We start from the raw sequence: 22,893 nt of genomic DNA on the forward strand, positions 1-22,893 counted from the left end.
ATAAAGAGTCGAACACACCTGAAAACAACTCAACCACAACAGTTTTATGAGGTTCAAATGTGATAATATAAATCAGTTGCTTTTCAAATTTTGGATAGATAGAGCACTGGACCTGGAGTGAGAAATACCTGAGTTCAAATCTGATCTCAGATACCTACTAGTTTTGTGACCCTTCCAAGGTCACTTAACTTCTATTTGCCTTAGTTTCCTCATCTGTAAAATGGGATAGTAATAGTATCTACTTCCCAGGGTTGTTGTGAGGATCAAATGAAAATGAGATAATAATATTTAATAAAAATAATAATTGTAAAGTGCTTTGCCCAGTTCATGGCATCTATTCAGTGCTATATAAACGTTAATTGTTATATTATTTTAATGTAAGTGCCAGTTGTTGTTGTTATTTGACTTGCCTAAGGTCACACAGGTGACCTGGATTTGAACCCAAGACCATTGATGCCATGATTTTGAGTCTTACCTTTCCAAACTCCTACAACAGGGCAAGCTCTTGAAAAGTAGATGAACTCACGTAAAAAGGGTGAAGGAAACAGATTTACAGTTATTTCCCAATAGATAAGTTTCAGTGCTGTGTTAGCAACCTCACGGAACAGAATGAAACCTCCATTCTTTTTCCTTACCTTTCTCCTCCCTTTCCCTACCCTAAAGCCCAACAGCTTACCCCCTTGAAGTAGGCAGCCCTGCTTGGTTTTATTTTGTTTTTTTTCATAAAGACAGTACTTAGGTTAATTACTAAAATATTAACATCCCCACCAAAACACATAAGCAACAACCCCAACTGGCAATGAGATCCTTATATTGGAATATCTAATTGTACCTGGGAACTTCTTGTTCCAAAAGATATAAATGTAACTTACAGCTTAGTTCCACATGCCATCTTTTCACATTTTACTTTTTTCTTTGGTAAACACTTCTTGAGTAGCACATTGGGAACAGAGTAAAAATAATTTCTTGTTTTCTCCTGCATCCCCAAAACAAGAAGACTCCAATGCATCCTGATGGAGCAAGGATTCTCCTAACTCTCCCTTCTCTGGCATGATATGCATCATTAGTAAGATTAAGTCATGGATTTTTAGCAGCTCATTTCCAGTTCCAATGTGGTAAAATACAAATGTCCTAGAAATGCCTACTGGATTTCAAACTCCTTCTGAAATCTGGCTGAGGACCCCAAAGACCATGCTGATGTCTGAGTGATTAGGTCACCCTATGTGCTTTTTAGGGAGTACATCCCTCCACAGTCTCCCCCAAATCCAGATATCTGATCTGTCCACAGGGCTTTGCTATAAATTTTAAGACAGTGCTTGTCATTTTAGTATGAGAGAAAGCCCATTAACTCTGGGGTCAGAGGACCTGCATGCAAATCCTTCCTTTGACACTTGCTTGAATCCTTATAGATGACTCCCTGGATATCAATTTCCTCACCTATAAAATTAGTTCCTAAGCTTCTTGAGGGTAGGTACTATTTTCACCTTTCCATTGTATTTCCAGTGCTTAGGACAGTAGTGTGTGCTTAATAAATGCTTAATGACTGAAGGAATTGAATGAGATGGCCTCTGGGATCCTTCTGGCCCTAATTTTATAATCCTATATTCTCACTTAGGATCTCCCCATTGAATTAATGCAATATTTGGTGGAGGAGGAAGGGAGAAGATAGTATTCCTTCCCACTAAATTCTAATCTATCTGAGATAGAATTGTATCCCCTTCCTATGAAAACCCACAAATTCTGGGTAGAAAGCAGGAGATGACATTTAAAAGATAAAATATTCCATAGACCAGGTGATGATTTCCCCACGCCCATTCTAAGTCACTGAGATCTCAACAGTCCAGTGGGACTAGTCCCCTTCCAATAGTCATGTCCCTGAATATTGTATTTGATTGTGATGGGTTCCATGTAAGGATTTTTAATAGAACAGTAGGCTTATAATATGTGGGAGGGCTCTGCTATTAAAATTCAAACCAAGCTAAGTCAAAGAGAGCTTTGATAAAATTAGGTAATTTTGTTTGATGGTTATAACAATGTCATTCCCAAATTCTTTTTTTGCTTGTTTGTCCTCTGATGAAGAGATGGAGATCTAAATATGTCACTCCAGAGTCTCTTTGATGGAAATATCTGCAGAAAGTTCTCCTATCTTAAAAACATGGGAAGGGCTACAGAAGCCTAATCCCTATCTCCTCAATATGAAAAAAATATGTGTACACGTATGAATTATAGTGAATATATAATCATATTGTCATATGAAATGTACACTATGTACTATGCTAATTATATATCTAATGTCATATATAGAAGTGTACAAATAAATTAAATAGTTTGTATACATTTATATATAATGCATACTATAGAACCATTTATATATTTGCATATTTATATATATTTTACATATGTACAACTGATGTGTGTGTATATACGTATACATATATACACACATATATACACATATATTATGTGCATAATATATGTGTGTGAATATTTCCTTCCTTAATATTATTGTCATCACCATAGTAATAAGACAGAGGTTTCCCTCATTGTTCTGGAGATTCCTAGATATCCTGAGATATCTAATAATAATAGTAACTAATATTTATATAGCATTTACTATGTGCCAGGCATTGTGTTAAGTGTTTTACACTTACTTCATTTCATCCTCACAACAACCTTGAGAGACAGGTGTTATTATTATCCCCATTTAACAGAGGAAACTGAGACAAACAGAGGTTGAATAACCTGCCCAGGATCACTAGTAAGTATCTGAGGCCAGTTTTGAACTCAGGCCTTCCTGACTCCATACCAGGTCCTTCACCCACTGTGCCACAATTCTTTGGGGTACTTTCTTCTCTGAAATGGCATTTAGCAATGTTATCTCTTCTCCCACTATTAAGGGACACTCAGAACAGACTTGGTAATTTAGGGTGATTGGGCCAATTCAGGCCTTCTAGCCTCTTAATTCATCTTCTTGCCTCAAGTCTGTCCCCTTTACAATCTGTCTTCCACACAGTCACCAAAATGATTTTCCTAAAGCCCAAGTCTGACTCCCGCACTATCAATTTCAATGACTCCCTATTGCTTCTAGAAATAAGTACAAACTCATTGGTTTAGCATTTGGAACCAAAAAACCTTGAGGATGCAGGAAAAGCCTCACTTCAACCTTCCTTCCAGCCTTATTATCCCCTACTCTCCTTCATTCTGTCTATGGACTGGCTTTCTTTCATACCTGATATATATAATTCCTCATCTCTACTTCCTTGAAGCTTAGCTTTTTTCAAAATTTAGCTGCATTTTACCTTCTTGAGATGTTACTGGACCGCCTAGCCCCCTCCCTAGTTCTAAGGCCTTCCTTTTATTTTTATATACTTATAAATTCACACATTATCTCCACCATTGTAATCTCTTTGAAGGCAGGGATTGCTCCATTTTTGTCTCAGTAAACCCAGCACCTTGTACTTAATAGCTTGATCGATTGGCACATATGTCAACCTTATGAAATCCAAGGATCTTTTGCTATAGCAAGACACTCGTAATACCCAAATGGATCAGAGAGATTATCAGTGTGAATGCTTCCTCTAATAATGCATATCACAACCCATCCATACCTCCCTTCCCTGTATATCAACTCTGAACTCATTGATTGGACAACGATATGTCCCAGTCCAAACGACACTTGAAGAGTATTTTTTGCCCTTATCCCCCTCCAGAGTGAATGTAAATAGTAACTGTTTCCCTGGGGGTCTTCCCCCTCCCAGTTTGATTTTTTTTTTTTAATTTAAAGGGCCATTCCTAGACTGACTTCTTAACAAGGCCTATTCACTGAAAGGGTATTACCTCACTCAAAGTGAGAACCAAGTTCCCATTGCATCCTGGGCCATTTCTACTCTCCTGATAAATATCTAGCCACTGGACCCAGATGGCTCTAGAGGAGAAAGTAAGGCTGGTGACCTTGCACAGCCCTCCCTCACTCAAATCAAAGTCAATTGAAAGTCATGTCATCATCTCCTTGATGTCATGGTCCTCTTCAAGAACAAAGGACAAACACAACCTGTCCTTGTTCTCCTATCAGTTAGAGACAGTTGCAACCTATGAAACCAGATGTGGAGATAATAATGCCTGTTCTGACTTCCTCATAGTTCCTTGGGGAGATGAAGTGAGATAAAGTGAAAGTAATCCAGGAGTCAATAAACAAGCATTTGTTAAGCATCAGAAATGTACCAGGCACTTTGCAAGGCAACAGGGACCTAAACCTAACCCTGCCCTCAGAGTGCTTCCATTCTATTAGAGTAATTTACAACCAAAGCACTGGATAATATGAAGCTACAGTAATAATGGTAAAAGTAAAACATGCGAAGTCCATATAATTAATTCTTTTATATGGGGACAAAGAAGTTATTTAAAGAGAAAATTCAAGCATGGTCTGCTTTGTTCAGTCGATCAATCAACTAGCATTTAAGCCAGTGCACTGTGCTAATTGGCTGGAGATAGGAAGCCAAAAAGGAAACAGTCTCTATCTTCAAAGAAATCACAAAATAAGTAAACCTAAAATCAATATAAGGCAATTTTTTAAGGAAGAGAAAGACACTTGGCAACATGAGGAGTCTAGAAGGGCTTCATTCATGTAGAAGGTACCAGTCAGTTTGTTACTTTTGTTTTTGAGAAGCCCCATTCTGAAAGAAATGGATACTGTCTTTCACAATAAGGGATTTGGAGATGTCTATAAACTCATTATTTTTTAAAAATACATTAAAAAATATAACAATAGGCAGCCATCCAGACACTTTGGTTCTTGGCTCTGCACATAAAAGCAATACCATGCCAAGCAAGCTCTATGAGTGAATGTGAGGCCAACCTTGGACTTTGAAAAAACACCATAAAATCACACTGTTGTATGGAAGTGGGTAAAAAAAAATTTTAAGGAAAATGTTAGCTGTGACCAAGAAGACAAATTTACACACACACACACACACACACACACACACACATACATACACATATACATACACATATACACACACACATATACCTACACATACACACACACACAGAGACTTCCAGGAAGACCAAGAAAATCCCTCTCCCCATCCCAAACTTCAGTCCTTTTTTGTTGCTGTGGTTACTGTTGCACATTAAGAAAGTTTTTATACCTGGATCAGCTGCTTACCTCCCATTTGTATATTTATAAAAACAAGTGTGTGAGTCAGAATTACTTTCCCTACCACCAAAAAACCCCAAAAAGTCCCCTTTACTTCAAAGTTTCAATGAGCTCAACCTCTGAGGTCTCAAAGAGAACTTAAAAGATCCTATCTTGGTTTAGACTGTAGTCAATAAAGACAAGGTTAACTCTAGGTTTATTAATGAAGTATTAATTAGCTAATGTAGAGCATAGTTGAGGACTGGGTTTGGAAGTACTGGGCTTGGAAGAAAGCTTGTGTTCAAATTCCGTCTATCATACTGACTAGTTCTGTGACCTTGAACAACTCACAACCTCTATACTATTAAATCATTGAAGGGTTGTGATCTGCATTGGTGGCAGAAGCTCCCAAGACAAGAATTTCCTGTGCTAATGAAATCATAATCTTCTATTTATACAATTAGGTAATATATAGTTCCATTGAAGAGCTCCAGGTTTTGTTTGGGGTATTTTTTTTTGAGAAACCATGACTTTCATATAGTGAATATGAATTATATCTTAAGCATTAAATAGTAAAATATCTAAAAAGGAGAGAAGTAAACCATTATGGTATATATTGGGGGTAGGAAAATGGGGGCAGAAAGGCAGTAGCATAGTACAGTTGAAAGGGCACTGAATTTAGATTCACAGCATCTGACTCCAAATCCTGACTCTGCCACTTATTACCTGTGTGATTTTAGGTAAGCTACTTTACTTTTCTTGGCCTCAGTTTCTTTTTCTGTAAAACAAAAGGATTAAATTAGATGATTCCCTATGGTCCCTTTCAGCTTTAGAACTATAATTCAGTGATCCATGCCAAGATGAGGCAGCAAAGGAAAACTTTAGTGGAGGATAAGGTGATTCACTTACCCCTTGAAGAGCTCTGTAGACTATCCAGGCAAGTGAGTTTTTCATTAGCAAGTATGAAAAAAAAGCATAAAGAGCACCAAATGAGCGAGTGGACTTTCTCTAAACTGCATACACCTCTGAACCCATCTTCCTGTTTAGTTCCAGTGCTAAGCAAAGTACCTGGCACACAGTAGGTGCTTAATAAATATTTATTGATCGATAATACCTGGAGCTGCCATTTTAAACTCTAAGGGCACTCATGAATAGAATCTGTTTCCTGGAACAGTTGCCATTTTCCTCCTTTTTTTTCCTTGTCTTCATGTTCTCCTCTCTAGAACTGATTTTTCACTGCTCTGTTTTCAGAGCTTCTTGATGGATACATGACTAACAATAGACCCACTCCTTTCTCCACTGGGGGACTCAAGCTGCTGACCAATAGAGATGTAGCCAAGGCCTGTAGAGACTGCAACAATCCTTAGAAATCTAAGTGAAACTTTGTATTTCACAATATTATTCCTGTCAGAGGAAAGAGAGAGACAGTCTATTGAACACTGATGGTCTTTCTATCTCGTGCCTATTCACAGCAGCTAAGTGATTTGAGAAAGCCCAGCACAATTCCCTACTATACACATAATAGGTGCTTAGTAAATGTGCCAATTACCTAATTGATGCAGACTTTATAAAAGTCTGAGAACTATTTTTCCATGTTAAAGGTTATGAACTGCTTTGATGATAAACATGAGCTGAATGCAAGGGCAAATATAAATAAGCAGAGGCCTTTAAAAAAATGAAGAATAAAGCCATTTGAGCTTAGGCTCCCAACTCAAATCTGCTCTGGTTCATTAATATCAAAAAGGGTTTTCCACAGCCAGAGGTTGTGAAAACACTCCCAAGCCTTAAATCTTTCAGATTTAAGACTAGAAAGAGACCTCAGAGGTCATGTAGTCCAACCTCATTTTACAGATAAGGTGACTGAGGCCCAGATAGATCAGGGGATTTGCCCTAAGTGACACAGGTGGTAAGAAGCAGACACGGAGGGCCTGGGAGGTAGTGACTTGCCCCTAGGCACACACCGCCAAGACCTGACTCCCAATCTAATGTCCTTTCTAATACACTTAGGGCTGGCTTTTGCCAGGAGTCTCTCCTAAACCCAAAGTCTTTTGAGACTAAAGGAAAAAGTGGAGATAAGACTAGTAATCCCACCCCTCCCCCTTCGGTTCTCAGAGAGCTGTCCAGGGTACCCCCAGAAAAGTAGGGGCCTTTGGGATTTTTGTTTTTCACTGAGTTTTCTTGTTAAGTGGGTAATTATGGTTCCTTTTGATGTTCTCACTCAGCTCTTCTCCCCTTTTTCCTTCCCTCCCTTCCCCTCCTACCCCCTCCCCAGAGGACAACGAAAACTCCAAGTCCGACGAGAAGGGAAACCAATCGGAGAACAGCGAAGACCCAGAGTCCGACCGGAAGAAGTCCGGCCACCAGTCGGACAACGAAATGAACTGTAACGACGACGGCAACAGTTCCAGCAATCAGGACAGCCGGGACAGCGACGACAGCTTCGAGAACTCGGACTTTGAGACCCAGAAGGCCACAGAAGACAGCTTCGGCACGCTGGGCTCCATGCAGATCAAGGTGGAGCGCTACGTGGAGAGCGAGACAGACCTGCGGCTGCAGAACTGCGAGTCGCTGACTTCGGACAGCGCCAAGGACTCGGACAGCGCGGGCGAGGCAAGCGCCCAGTCTTCTAGCAAGCACCAGAAGCGCAAGAAAAGGCGGAAAAAGCAGAAGGGGGGCAGCCTGAGCCGCCGCCGGCTGTCCAGCACCTCAAGCCCCAACGGGCTGGACGGCGCGCTGGTGGACCCGCCGCAGCTGCTCTCGTCACCAAACAGTGCCTCAGTGCTCAAAATCAAAACTGAGATCTCAGAACCTATCAATTTTGATAACGATAGCAGTATTTGGAATTACCCGCCCAACCGGGAAATCTCAAGGAACGAATCGCCCTACAGTATGACCAAGCCCCCCAGCTCCGAGCACTTCCCTTCCCCCCAAGCCAGCAGTAGTTTACACGTCTCCATCCCAGACTCTGTCCTCACCCCGCCGGGGACCGAGAACACTGCCAGCCGCAAATCTCAGTTCAGCACCTCATCCAACTCGGCCTTGGCCCCCGTCTCCTCCGACCCCCTGTCGCCCCCGCTGTCCGCGTCCCCCCGGGACAAGCACCCCGGCGGGGGCGGCGGCGGGGGAGGCGTCGGGGGCGGTGGGGGCGGTGGGGGCGGCGGGGGCGGTCCCGGCACGTCTTCCAACTCTTTGTTGTACACTGGGGACCTGGAGGCCCTGCAGAGGCTGCAGGCGGGCAATGTGGTGCTGCCTCTGGTCCACAGGGTCACGGGCACCCTCTCTGCCACCAGCACGGCCGCCCAGAGGGTCTACACCACTGGCACGATCCGCTACGCGCCCGCCGAGGTTACTTTAGCCATGCAAGGCAACCTGCTCCCCAACACCCACGCTGTGAACTTTGTCGACGTCAACAGCCCCGGCTTCGGGCTGGATCCCAAAACACCGATGGAGATGCTCTACCACCACGTCCACCGACTCAATATGTCGGGACCATTCGGGAGTGCCGTGAGCGGGGCCAGCCTGACCCAAATGCCGGCAGGGAACGTGTTCACCACGGCCGAGGGACTTTTTTCCACTCTTCCATTTCCTGTGTACAGCAATGGTATTCACACTACACAGACTCTGGAGCGGAAAGAGGATTGAGACATGACCACATTACTGTGTTTCCAGTGTTATACTCTCGAGGCATAGACTATGTTTTCATTTAGACCCTTAATTCTAGCACTTTGAATTTCAGCAGGTCAGCTTATTCTGTCAAACACAATGGGTTCCCCCATGCCATACCCTTTCTCGTTAACTTGACATTCTTTAATATAAAAAAATATTTTTAAATTTTTTTTAATTTTTTATTTTTTGCCTCCAGAGGGTCAGAGTACCAGTTGCCTGCCATTTTTGTCTTTTTCTGAAATGTGTGTGTGTGTTGTTTTATTTTTTTTTCCTTTGCATCTTCATCGAGATGCCTTTAATGTGAGAATGCCTCTGCCATAGAATACTCAGTGTTGTGGTAAAGAGATTTTAAAAAGTGACAAACATTGGGTTTTTTTTTCCTTCATCAAGATCTTGATGTGATCAAGATTGAAAAAGAGAAGCATATACGATGTGCCCTGTTTGACTAAGTCAAATGAAATGGGGTTTTTGTTCCTAATTCCTTTAAAAATAGGGGATAGTATTTTAGAATTTTATGCAGAATTTAATTCTCTTTTTATGGTTAAGATTTTCTTACTTGCACATAAAAATAATTTGGGTTCTTAAAAACTTAATTTCTGGCCTGTGACTAGAATGTTTAAAAAAAAGGTTGGACTAAATGTTAATTACTGAAACATTAACTTAATTTCTAAAACCACGGTGCTATCACTTAGTAATCTGTAACGTCTTCATACAAAATGCAGCTCAGTGGGCTGGGTTTTGGAAAGGCATGTGTTCTGTCCTGGTCTGTAGTCAGTTGCTGCAGTCTCCTTGGTTAGTTAAGACAAAGCCCTCATTAACATTTGCTGCAGGACTTAAAATTTTTACCTCCCAACTAACAAACATAGCCTCACATTAAATTTAATGGGTCAGTAAAGCCTTTTTTAAAAAGCGCTTTCAGAAAACTCAATTAAACTGACTTGAGGAGCAGTTTTAGGTGCATACTGTGTTCCGTTGTTCTCTTTTCCTTTTTTTTTTCTCAGTCTAACTGAGGCTAATTTTACAACTTCAGATAACACTTTGGAGTAAAAAAGGAAGAAAAATATTTAACATTTAATTTTTTTTTTCCATTTGTTGCTATAGAGGGAAGGTTGTATTTTGGGGGGGTTGATTTGGTTTTGCAGATTTTTTTTTTTTTGGCTCTCTTCTTTTTAGTGTCAAAACCAATATGTTTAAAAAAACTAAAGAATGGGTTAATAAGCTTCAAATAGATAACTACAACTGAAAACTGCACATTAAGTAAAAGAAAAGAAATCTCCTATTTTGTCTTTGTTGCCAGAAATCACGGTGTAGTGTCAAACACTCCAAATGACTGTCAAGTATAAATTCTTCTTCCACTCCATCTTTGGCAGCTGTTTGTTAAGGCATCTAATAACAGATGTGAGAACTGTAATGTGTACAATGTGTACGTGTCCTTGGCTGTCAGTCCCATTGCAGTTTCAATGTGTGTTACTATATGCAGTATATACTAAGCTAATGTAGTTGTTTTGTCCTTTGTCTTCTCTGTGCTTTATCTCTAGTCTGGAGTGGTAAAGTCCCATTCCTGCAGTCCTAGTGAACCAGTGATTCTTGGGGGTTAGTGGTTTTTTGTGTGGTGGCCTTCCTCTGTAACGTCACCTTACGCTGCTTCCACTGTCTGTATACCTTCTTTCATTTCTGCTGTTGCTTTGCTGTTGTATATTCTCCCACTGCTCCTTTCTTTCTCCTCCTCTTTTGTCTCCCCTTTTCTCTCCCCCCTTCCTTCCTCCAAACCTCCCCACCCCCTTTTCATTCTCAGAGATAAAAAGACTCTTAACTAGCTCAAGGTTAATGGAGCCATTTTTTTCCCACAGAGGGATTCTGGGTGTGACTTAACTCTTCAAGTGTGCCATGCAATGCGCTGAAGAGTGATGCTCAGATATATTCAACAAATTGATGCCATATCGCCTCAGTTGTTAACATTCCCAGAGTTCCTTGTGCTCTAAATGTAAGCAGAGGGTGCTTTTCTTTGGTTTTCTCCCAGCTTGGCCGATGGAGCAATATATAGAATAATTGCCAGTGGGGTAGAATATTCTTTGAAAAGGTCAGCCGACACTATTAATTTTTTTAAAAAAGAAAGGGAAACTGAGCTTAGGATTGTCATGTATATTTGCTTATGTGTGCAATGCTAATCTAGTAACTCAGCTGTCCTTTAAGTGTTACTGGGTAAAGCCAAATCCTCTTGTAGCTCTGAATTTGAGGTGTTAGGACTAACCCATGGTGGAATAATAGCAAAAAAAAAAAAAAATTGGATGCCACAAATTTTCATGATGAGCCTATAAAGGTTATGTTTGAAGGATTAAAGTAGATTTAGAAAGCCAAGAAAGCTGATTAAGAAACTGAAAGTTTAATTTTGGAAGCTCTACTCTAGCTATTGAACAATCAAAGGAACGCACCTATCCGCTACAAAAAACAGCTAGACAGCTGTTGTTTTGTTTTGGTTTTTTGTTTTTTTTATAAATGTTTCTGTGTTGTGTCAAAATGATTTCTGGTGATTTAAACTAACAGATAATCACAGCTGCTGTCTAAATCCATAGTGTTTAAAATTACAAAATGAAAAAAAAAACTTCATTACCTGTGAAGACTGTGTCTGTGTTTTTAACTATTTCTTGTACAAATATATGAAATCTTTTATGAGGAGACTGGTGCCAAGTAGCTGAATAATGGGGAAAGGGATATTCTGTTCGTATAAATCTTAGCGGTGTTACCAACTCTACAACATAAAAAAAATTAAAATGTTAAAAAGCGACAGCTATGGTACATTTATTTTGTGTTAAGCTAACCGAATCTAACTTCTTGAGTGCCTGGCTTATTTTGAGACATTTTTTCATTGACCATTGATAATGCTGCAAATCAGAAATGTACATACTTCATTTACAACAGGGTTCTTTTTATACTTTTGTAGATCCTCATACATGTCACATACATGGTTGTCTTTATGTAACTTAATTTTTTTCATCCGCAGGTGCCATTTTCATAATAAACTTCTCTTGGATTTGTTACTATCTGGCATCATTTCTTTTACATGTAACCATCCTGACTAATGAGTGCTGGTAGTATTTGTTTAAGCAGGTACCTTGGTCATTGATTTAAAAAAAAAAACCAAAAGCAAAAAAAGTGGCAATGGCTAGATATTTTTGGCTAGTTTTAAAATATGCATATGTACATGTGTGTGTATAAACACACACATGTACATATATATATATATATATCAATAACTTGTGTACCAACAAGGCCGACAAGGCATGGGCTAAGATGCTAATCCAAATACTACACCAAACTTACAACCATCCTAAATTCTCAGCTACCCCAACTCATTGTCATACTGAACATTATTATGCACATTATCAGAGCTGAATAATGGGCCTGCAACATTAACTGCTATGGAAAGTGTGCATTTTTTCTTGATTAATGCACAGTAGGTGAAGGCAGTTTTCATACATTAATCACTTAAAATGCACTCAATATTTTCATTTATTGCAATCTATAATGTATAACCAACTGTTCCATCACTTATGTATCTTCTCTCTCCTCTAAATACCATTATTTTCTTCCTCCAGACTAGCAAGAGAGTCAAGTGTTGGGTGGTGTCCTCCATGGCTATTGGGCAGACTTTCTGCCTGTTCATTTTAAGGTGAATCAGCTCCCAAATTCTTAAAAACAAAAGGAAGACTGTCTGTTTTCCCAGTTCTAGCTGGCAGGGTGAAAGCCATCCTGATATTTCTTTACTCTTTGTAGAGGCTTGCACAGGCACAAAGATGAGACAGATCTTTTCACGTAACTATCCTTATTGTAGCCTAGCTGTCTAGTATTCGGAGAAATCTGCTAAGTTGGACAAGTTTAGCTTCTGGAAGATTCTTAGGGCTGGAGCTTTCAGCAGCTTTCTAGGCCCAAGAGTTCCACCATCCCCTATATCCTACCTGGAACCCTGAATTTGATACAGATGCTTCAGATTCCTAAAATGGGAAAGTCCCAGTCAACATGCTCTACTCTAGGGAACATGATAGAGAAAAAGGATTTGACCTCTCCTGGATACCTTTTCAATATGTTACCTGTCCTATTCCAGAAGAGGCACAAGGAATAAGTAGGGCAAGATAAAAGAATAAGACAAGTCACCGGTCAGTCTGGAAATCGATTCAGAAGGGTATTTGATGAGCTGTGAGGTTGATGAATTTGGTCAGTCTACAGGATTATTAGCTTGGCTAATGCAGGCTCTTGGGCAAGAATGAATGAATGAATTCAATTTGATTCAGTTCAATTTAACTGCTCTTTACTGGGCATGGGATGTAGTAATAGGTTATCCATGTAATTAGGAACCAGTATTTGCTCAATAAAAGTTAAACTTGTCTTGGCTCTTAAATTTCCAAACCCATCCTCTGTCTTCTGGACAAGGAGTAGTCCTATCCAAAAATAGACAAGGGCATGTCTTGGTGTGAATGTGGGGAGAGCAAAAGAACAGATGTGGAAAAAGATAATCTAGAACGATTGGATCACAGATTTACATCTGGAAGAGATTTCATAGATCTTCTAATCTAGCCCTCCTCTGTCTTCTGAGTTTTGAGCTTCAGTGAATTTCCCAAAGTCACAGAGACTTCATGATAGAGTGGAAAGAACATGGAACTTGATGTAAGGAAGACCTAGTTTTGAATCCCACTGCAAATATGTACTAGTTAGCTGCATGATCATGAGCAAGGCCCTTCACTCTGAATCTTTCAAGTTTATCTTCTGGAAAACAGAGATAATATATCCTACAGTGCCTATCCCCACAGGATTATTTTGAAGATCACATGAGATCATCTGCTTGAAATACTATATAAATGGCAGCTATGCTTATTACACAAGGAGTAAGAGGCAGGTTGGAAAGTGAACTCAATTTGTAGTCTTCCTCCAAATCCATGAAGGGCTTTTTCCACAGCCCTACGAAGATACTTGCCTTTTTACCTGTTTCTTCTGCTGTAGAAATGATGGAAATCCTTGTTTTGCACCCAAACACAAGCCCTCTCTAGCATCAATAAGTTAGATACCCTTTGTTTATAGCTAGCAAAGAGATTAGATGGATAGAGAGATATACATCCATATGAGAGAGAGAGAGAGAGAGAGAGAGAGAGAGAGAGAGAGAGAGAGAGAGAGAGAGAGAGAGAGAGAGAGAGAGAGAGAGAAAGGAGAGGGAAGAGGGAGGGAGGGAGGGAGGGAGAGAGAGATTACTGTTGTGAAAAATAACATTCTTTCTCAGCCAGCAGGACCCTGTGAATACTCTGGACTCTGACGCATTTGAAATGAAGTAGTCCTGCCATTTCTCCAACCCCAAGGCAGGATGCCAAGTTGGGGGGGGGGGGAGAAGGGAAGAGCAAGATTCCCAGTGGCACAAGGTTTTCTCCCTTGCCAGGCTGGCACCAGCTGAGCTTGACATGAGTCCAGTTTGCAGGAGGTGGAAGGAACAGAGGTCAGTAGCCCAGCTTTCAGTGCAACCTCCCCCTCCCTCCTCCCTTCTGGCATTTCTTCTTGTTTCCAGGGTAGCAGAGAGGAAAGAAACTAGTGCAGAAATAAAAGAGGAATTTAGGAGATGGGAAGTAAAAGAAAGAAAGGAAGGAAGGAAGAAAGAAAGAAAGGAAATGTAGGAGAAAAACAGAAAAGGAAAGGAAGGAAAGAAAAGGAGGAAGGAAGAAAGAAAAAGGAAAAGAAAAGTCAGAAGAAAGAGAGAAAGAAAGGAGACAGGGAGGAAGAAAGAAGGAAAAAAGAAAAAAGGAATAAGGGAAAAAAAGGGAAGGAAGAAAGAAAAAATAAGAGGAAGGGAGGGAAGGAAGAAGGGAGGGGGGAAGGAAGGAAGGAAAAGAGGGAAGGAAAGATTGTCAGGGTGTTGACAGAGGACAGGTAAAGAGGGAAGTATTCACATGCCCATTTTAATTGAGGTGAAAGATTTTTTTTTCCCCAGTTCTGACTATAACTTTTACCATCTCAGGCAAAGAATGCTCAATCTGGCCAAGATAATTTTAATCCAATGGTAATACTTCCCAAGCATTGAATGACTGATAAGCCAGCAAAGCAAAAAGTGATGATACAGCCCTTCACTGCCTCTAGTAGGGAAGAGCACGAAAGGGCCTCTGGAGCCAACCTTTATCCAGCACTTTGGATGATTCTCTGTGGATAAATGGTGGGAGGAGGAGGAGATTTTGGAGAGGAGGGATAGAGAAAATGGGCTGGGAGGCTAGAAGAACCAGAGAGCCATAACTATGTGTTTTACTAGGATGCATGTAAAGAATGTAAGAATAGAGAAACTCTCTGGAATTAGTCACTTTTTAAATTATCATTAAGCTCATCACTTCTTCACTTCCCAAGTTCAGACCCCTCCCCCCAGTTAATTGGCCTTAGGTCATTGAAAATCCAGACTTCTGCATCTATCTCAAGTCAAGCGAGTCCCAAGACCCTGTTTCTCTTGGTGCTCTAGTTTGAAGACACAGGAAGAAGTAGAAAGAGTCATCATTAACTCCTTTAGTGGCAGGGAACATGTCATTCATCTTTATCCTCTTTCCCATCCTAGCATGATGCTTTGCATTTAGTTGGGCCTCAATAAATATCCACTGAATTTAAAGAGAAAAATGGTAGAAAAGGTTTTCTTTGGCTGAGGGACGACATCTGAATGAGAAGGTAGGTGAAGTTTGGACAGAAATGGTCCAGGTAGTTCTTTTATTAGGTACTGACTCCTCAGATGAACCGTAAGCCATAACCAGTCCCTGTCTTGAGGAAATTGTACATTATCACAAGACTTTCTGCATTCACATTCAACATAATATTATATGTGAAGAGCTAGAGATGCCAAGGTTAGATAAGATCTGATCCCTGCCTTAATGGAGTTTATAATCTAATGGGGGATAGTATATTACACCAACACAGGTAATTAAAATAAGTGCAAGAAATGGTATAACAGATAATGAATAGATAGTAGGAAGATTTGTTCCTGTTGTTAAGTCACTTCAGTCATGTTTGACTATTCTTGACCCTGTTTGGGGTTTTCTTAGCAAAGATACCAGAATGGTTTACCGTTTCCTTCTGCAGTTCATTTTACAGATGGGGAAACTGAGGCAAACAGGGTTAAGTGACTTGCCCAGGGTGACATAGCTAGTAAGTGTCTGAGGCTAGATTTCAACTCATAAAGATGAGTCTTCACAATTCCAAGGTCAGGGATCTATATGTTGTGCCACCTAGCTATCCCAGTAGGAAGACACAACATTTATTAAGTACTTGCTCTTCACCATATACCATGCTAAAGCTCTAGAGCTACAAATACAGGAAAGCAAGATAGTCTCTACTCTCCAGGAATTTACAGTTTAAGGAGGGAAACAACATACAAAGGGGATCTGGAGGTCAAGGGGAAGTATATGCACAAGGAGGGAAGAGAATGAGGATATTGTGGGAAATTTTGCAGAGATCTGGGCCCCAGGAAAACAAGACCAACATCAATCAGAGCCAGAGGATATAAGGGGTTCAGTCCAAGTTTTCAATGATGTGGAAATATTATAATAGATAGCTTGATATAATATATGTGTCACATATTAATTGAATTCAGAGAGATATAGAAAAAAGTACTATGAGGTCCAAGTGGGAAGGTCATTTATATGAGGGGGATTCTGGGAAGACTCCCTGGAAGAAAGCTTTTGAATTGAATTTCAAAGAATAGGTAGGAGTTCAAGAATGAGGAATAGGACTGCCCAGGCATGGAGCACTCATTCATTGGTAGCCATATTACTGAAATGAAGGCTTGGAAGGAAGAAGGGAAATCAAAGATGGTAACTGTCTTAGGAATGAGTTTCTACTTGTCAGAAAGCTTTGCTAGCTTAGTGGGCTAAATAAAGATAGCACATCTATCTCTTCATAGGTTAAACATTAAACCATATAAGAGAATGACCTAAATTCTATCCATAGTGCTCAGTTGGACAGGGCTCTCTCAAAAGAAAGGATTTCTGATTTCTTCCTCATTACAAGCACACCAAACTGTTATTTCCTTACAGGGAAGGGGGAGGTGACTAGGGAGGAAAGGCATTTTTTCCCTTGTCCTAAAGAAGGTTTCAGATTTATGGTGGAAATGTCAAGAACAGGATGTAATGTCTGTGTGACCCCAATAAGAGCATTATACCCTTGATGAATTATTGACTTTTGAGTTTTATTTGCACCATGAATAATCACAAACTTAGAAGACTCGGGGTACAGTTCATAAACAAATAATTATATTACAATGATAATTTTTCAGGAAGTGCAGCATCAATCATGGCCATGTTATTATCAAGTACATGTTTTAGTCACCTCTATTCATCAAACCCGCCTCCTCTCCACCCTTCACCCACACAAGCAAAACTCATCACTAGATTGCCTCTTATTTATACTTCATTCAAAGCAGGAAGGAGCAGCACACAAGCAAAATGGGCCGACCCATCGTTTATGAGAAATGAGTTTTCATTAAGAAAATTCAAATTAAAAGCATTGAGAGAGACTGAGACAGAGAGACAGAGACAAAAAGGGAGGAAGGGAGGGAAAGAAAGAGAGAGAGAGAGAGAGAGAGAGAGAGAGAGAGAGAGAGAGAGAGAGAGAGAGAGAGAGAGACAGAGAGAGAGAGAGAGAGTGTGTGTGTGTATGCATGGTAAATTGTTCCAGACCCCCAAGGAAGCTACGTCTGAAAAGGTTTCACTCCAATGAAAAAGTCAGAAGTGAGATTTATTCTATTTTAAGTAACACTAATACGAGAGGACAAGGTTTTTATTACTGGAAGCCAAGATAATAACTACATTATCACCCTGAATATGAACTTCACAAAAAGCCTAGTCTTTCTTTTCAGCCTGCATTTCAGGGTATGATGGGAGCCTGAAGAAACTTCTCTCATTCAGCGTGTTGTAGTAAAGAACATGGTGGCCCTAAAGTGAGAAGAGGAAGATTTGAATCCTGTGCATAACACCTACCACCCGGGGAATTGCATAATTCATCTTGTAATTCTGAACCTCACTTTCCTCATCAATGAAATGAAAATTATAGCACCTAAGTCACAGAATTGTTATGAGGCTGAAACCTTTCTAAGTGTCTTATAAACCTTAAAATACAAATATAAATGCCAGCTGTCATTATCCAAGTATACACATTGCATATAAACATTAAATGGTACTACCAGATCTCAGGTATGGTCTAAACCACCTCTATAAAAGAAGTTTTTAAAAAGGGGAGGGGGCAGCTAGGATAGAGCATCAGACGTTGGGTCTAGAAGACTTGAGTTCAAATCCAACCGAAGAGCAGAAGACCTGAGTTCAAATCCAGCTTCAGTCACTTGGGAAAATAAATCACCTAGCTTCTGTCTTCCTCCATTTTCTCAAATCTAAAATCAGTCAATAAGCATTTATTAAGTGCTCACTATGTTCCTGGCTCTGTGCTATGCACTGGGATGTGAATATAAAAAAAAAAAAGACAAACCCTTCCCTCAAGGAGCAGGAAAACAAATCTAATGCAGGAAAACAGAACTGCAAAAGGAAGTTAAAAAGCTGGAGATGGGAAGAGATATGATGGAGAAGTTAGTCAGAGGGATCCTAAGGTAGTGCAGCCAGGTAAGAATTGAAGGAATGATAGATAGATAGATAGATAGATAGATAGATAGATAGATAGATAGATAGATAGACAGACAGACAGACAGACAGACAGACAGACAGACAGACAGATAGATAGATAGATAGATAGATAGATAGATAGATAGATAGATAGATAGATAGATAGATAGATAGATGTAAAGTAAGATATACAATGGGGCTAACAGCAAGTATCCACTTCCAAGGACTATTATGGGATAACAAATGAGATAATATCTGCAAAGTGCTTTGCAAATCTTAAGGTACCATATCAATCCAAGCTATTATTATTAAAATTCATTAGATGATATGAATGCACATATGTAACCTATATTTGATTGCTTACCATCTCAGGGGGAAGGGATAGAAGGGAGAGATAGAATTTGGAACTCAAAACTTAAAAAAAAAAACACCTGAAGTGTTTAAAAAATCATTTTAGCATGAAATAGGGGAAAAATAAAATATTATATAAAATATTAGATGACAGCAGTGCCTCAAAACAAGCTAATGATGACGGAAGCATCAGATGTATAACTCCTGTAGGTGTTCATTGGGCTACTTTTGCAGTGATTCAAAAGCTTCTAAGGGCCAGTACCTGCTTCCTGGTTATGACATCAATCGCAAAATTTACAAGTGTGAGACAAGACGTTCTGTGGGTGGAGAGCTCCCTGGAGTCAGGAACATTAAAGAGCAAGTCCAGTCTGTGATCCAGGAGAAGTCACGGAGACAGTCCCCTAACACTGAGTTTCAGAGAAGGTGCAGGAATGCGTTGGCAGGGAAGGTTTCTTTATCTGGGGATTCCCTCCACCAATGAAATCACAGATCTCCTCTGAGTTCCCTAAAAAAGGGCACTAGAGCTAAAATGCCATGCTAGAAGGTTGGCCTGGACTAAAGAGTTGGAGCTTCCAACTGCTTCTGACATTAACTCCTTCCATAAATAAGGGACTTTTTCATTTAGTTCAGCATCCTCATCAGCAGGACATGAGATACAGAGATTTAAAGTGAAATAGCTAGAGAACATTTTTGTTTGCTTGCTTGGAAGCAGAAATGGTTAAAAACAGCAACAATGAAGAAGACGTTATATCTACAGATAAAAGAATGCTGGTTCTGGCATCAGGAGACCGGGGTTCAAGTCCTGCCTTTGGTGCTTACTATATAGGTGACCTTCTCTAGGCCTTAGTTGCCTAAATAAAAAGAGGAAGTTGGAATAGATTGCCTTTGATCTCCCTTTAAGCTCTAGATCTGTGATCTCATTATCCTGGGATCTCACACATCAGGTGCCAGCAATTATCTTGTGAAATGCACATACAGACTTTCCTTGGGTACAGTCGCTTAAAATTCTCTGAATTAAAAAAAAAAAAGTGCTACTACAAAGGAAAAGGACTCATCTAATATGGAACCAGTGATTTTCACTGAAGGAGAGGGGGCTATGTCTTGTGTGTGTGTATGTGTATGTGTGTGCGTGTGTATGTGTGTGTGTGTGTGTGTATGGGTGTGCACCTGTGACAGTTCCCCAGAGCTTGATGGGTTGTAGGTCCTCATATACTAAACTTTCACTCCGGTAGACAACCAGCAAACAGTAACAATCCAGCCTGATCAGATGTTTTCCAAAGGCACTCTATTGCTTGGTCTAAAATTATTAGTTCCTTCTCCATTGTTATTATAATAAAAATCATAGATAATTCAAAATAGCATCATTTCACTTGAAAGCCTTAGCTTCATCTCCCATGTAATTATTGATCAGAATTATAAGTACCATGTGTCCCAAAAGTCTTAGTGCAGTTTTAAGCTATTAAAGTTTAATATATTATATATAGCTTTAAGCTAAAATATATGTATATATGCATACATGTATACCTATATATATGTGTATATGTGTGTGTATATGTGTATATATATATATGGAGAGAGAGTTATATGCACAGTGGGTTATATACCAAGTGGGCATATAACTTTTAAAATATTAATGCTTACAATGCACCAAGTTTTTGGGGACACTTGTACTTACTTTGACTCCTGTGGGTTTCTCTACCCTGTCCCAGTGTGGCGCTGATCCTCTGAATGGGTCAAAAGGCAGGTAGCAGGAAAAATAGGAGGGGCTGAGAAGGGTCCTGAATCAGTCACCAAAGAGACAATCAGCTCCTGGGCAACTGAGAATGAACTCTGTGAGACATGAGTCTTTCTTGCATTCACAGCAGAGCACTAGACACTAACCCACAGCAATTATGCCAAGAGGGACCTTGATCCTTTGGTGCCCACTGTACAAGAGTTGACCAGCCAGAGGAGTCAACACTTCAACAGACAAAAGAAGGGAAGAAGAGGCAAAGGATATTTTTCCAACCTAAATAAATGAAACTTTCCTATTTTCTTAAACACCTTTTTCAGGGCATGGGACACCAACTATAGTTTCCCATTGTGCACACCTGTAAATAAGACTAAAGAAGACTACAGACCAGAGAGTAGATTTGCCTTTTATTCTACAAATGGCCCCCTCTCTGATGCCTTTTCTATGTTTCCTCCCTCCATCAGGGCATTTACATAGGCTTACCCAACTTAGAAGCATCTTTCAGACATTGATTAATCTATAACTCTTTGAAGTAGGGAAGCATTATTATCTCCACTTTACAGATGTGGAAACTAAGACACAGAGGTTAATGACTTGCCAGGGGAGTCAACCATGTGGGCAATTGCAAAGCTGGGTTACAAACTTGACCCCCCACTCCCTGCTCCCTGGCTAAATGGAAGTTTCCTCCTTTTGCATCTCAGATGTAACCATATCTTGACTACAGTGTTGAAACTTATGTCATTTTATGAATTTCCCCTTAAGCTTCCCAAAGTACTCTTTAAAACATATACACAGCTTTTCCTTGAGCCATCCTAGGGTAATCAGTTAAAATGGTGAGGTACTTTCTTGATCCAGAGAACCCCACAAAATCATGTAAGTCAAGGGGTTCAAATCTCCGGGTCCACTTCAAGAACACCCGTGAAACAGCCCAAGCTATCAAGGGCATGCATGTTCGAAAAGCTACCAAGTATTTGAAAGATGTCACATTGAAGAAACGATGTGTTCCCTTCCATCAGTGTAATGGTGGAGTTGGCAGGTGTGCCCAGGCTAAGCAATGAGGTTGGACACAGGATTGCTGTCCCAAAAAGAGTGCTGAATTCTTGCTGCATATGCTGAAAAATGCAGAGAGTAACGCAGAACTAAAGGAGTTGGATGTTGATTCTCTTCATTGAGCATATCCAGGTTAACAAGGCTCCCAAAATGCCACAGCATACTTACAGAGCTCATGGTCGAATCAACCCATACATGAGTTCTCCTTGTCATATTGAGATGATACTTACTGAAAAGGAACAAATTGTTCCTAAACCAGAAGAGGAGGTTGCTCAAAAGAAGAAGATATCCCAGAAGAAACTGAAGAAACAAAAGCTTATGGCAAGGGAGTAAAGAAAACATTAAAATGCAAATAAAAGTGAAATGAAAACAAACAAAAAAAAACATATACACTTATATGTGAAATATATGTGTAAATACGTATATATACGTATATCCATGTGTACACATACAGAGCCACAAATTTGGAACTCAAACTTAAAAAAAAACACCTCAAGTGTTTAAAAAATTGTTTTAGCATGGAATAGGGTAAAAATAAAATATTATATAAAATATTAGACGACAGCAATGCCTCAAAACAGGCTAGTGATGAAGGAAGCATCAGATATATAACTCCTGTAGGTGTTCATTGGGCTACTTTTGCAGTGATTCAAAAGCTTCTAAGGGCCTGTACCTGCTTCTTGGTTATGACATCAATCGCACAATTTACAAGCGTGAGACAAGATATTCTGTGGATGGAGAGCCAGGAGTTAGTAGGTGTCCTCTGCCTCTGTTTATATGATAATGATGTTTATTTTCATTATTATAATCCCATACTTTGAAGACATAAAATCTTTACATCTTCATTTCATGTACATAAAACAATCTTATTTTTATATTTCTACACATTTCAACAAACCTGGCTTTTCCTTTTTGTTTTAAAGATTCATAGGCTTGGAATTTTGATTTGTTTCCTAAAGTGGATCCTATTAATGGTATAACATATTGGAGAAGAAATATTTTTATGAGATACTTGGGTTTTTAATTCTACATTCAAGTAACTTTCAGGCTTATAGGAATATTGTATGCAATACCATATAAGATAATACAACAAACATGTATTAAGGCACCTACCATATACATGATAGTACTGTGTTTACTGCTGGGAGTGAACTTTGATATACATAGGAGGGCTTGCTATTGCTGGTTCTTTGATTTGCTTTTCTAAAAGGAAAGCATCTTTTGAGGTGTCAACAATCACTTCAATCAAGTGCATATATCATTCACTTCGTTTGGGGGAAAAAATCAGCACCCTGAAATTTAGAGAAAACGCAAACAGAGAAATAAGACCAACAGACAGG

At 39.8% G+C, this 22,893-nt stretch overlaps 1 protein-coding gene and 1 pseudogene across 4 annotated transcripts in view; both read left to right on the plus strand.

Moving 5' to 3' along the window:
* Positions 1–11,841, plus strand: part of NPAS3 (neuronal PAS domain protein 3) — a 1,140,225-nt gene extending 1,128,384 nt beyond the window's left edge. For all 4 annotated transcript variants that reach the window (XM_072624932.1, XM_072624933.1, XM_072624934.1 and 1 more), the window contains one exon: positions 7,410–11,841. In XM_072624932.1, coding sequence (XP_072481033.1) covers positions 7,410–8,779 — 1,370 coding nt within the window. In that variant the 3' untranslated portion in view covers positions 8,780–11,841. The remainder of the gene's footprint in view (positions 1–7,409) is intronic.
* A 9,463-nt stretch (positions 11,842–21,304) lies between these two features.
* LOC140514259 (large ribosomal subunit protein uL22-like) lies at positions 21,305–21,937 on the plus strand (annotated as a pseudogene).
* The last annotated feature ends 956 nt before the right edge of the window (positions 21,938–22,893 follow it).

Source organism: Notamacropus eugenii, chromosome 7, assembly GCF_028372415.1.
Source record: "Notamacropus eugenii isolate mMacEug1 chromosome 7, mMacEug1.pri_v2, whole genome shotgun sequence".
In the NCBI taxonomy this organism is placed as follows: domain Eukaryota; kingdom Metazoa; phylum Chordata; class Mammalia; order Diprotodontia; family Macropodidae; genus Notamacropus; species Notamacropus eugenii.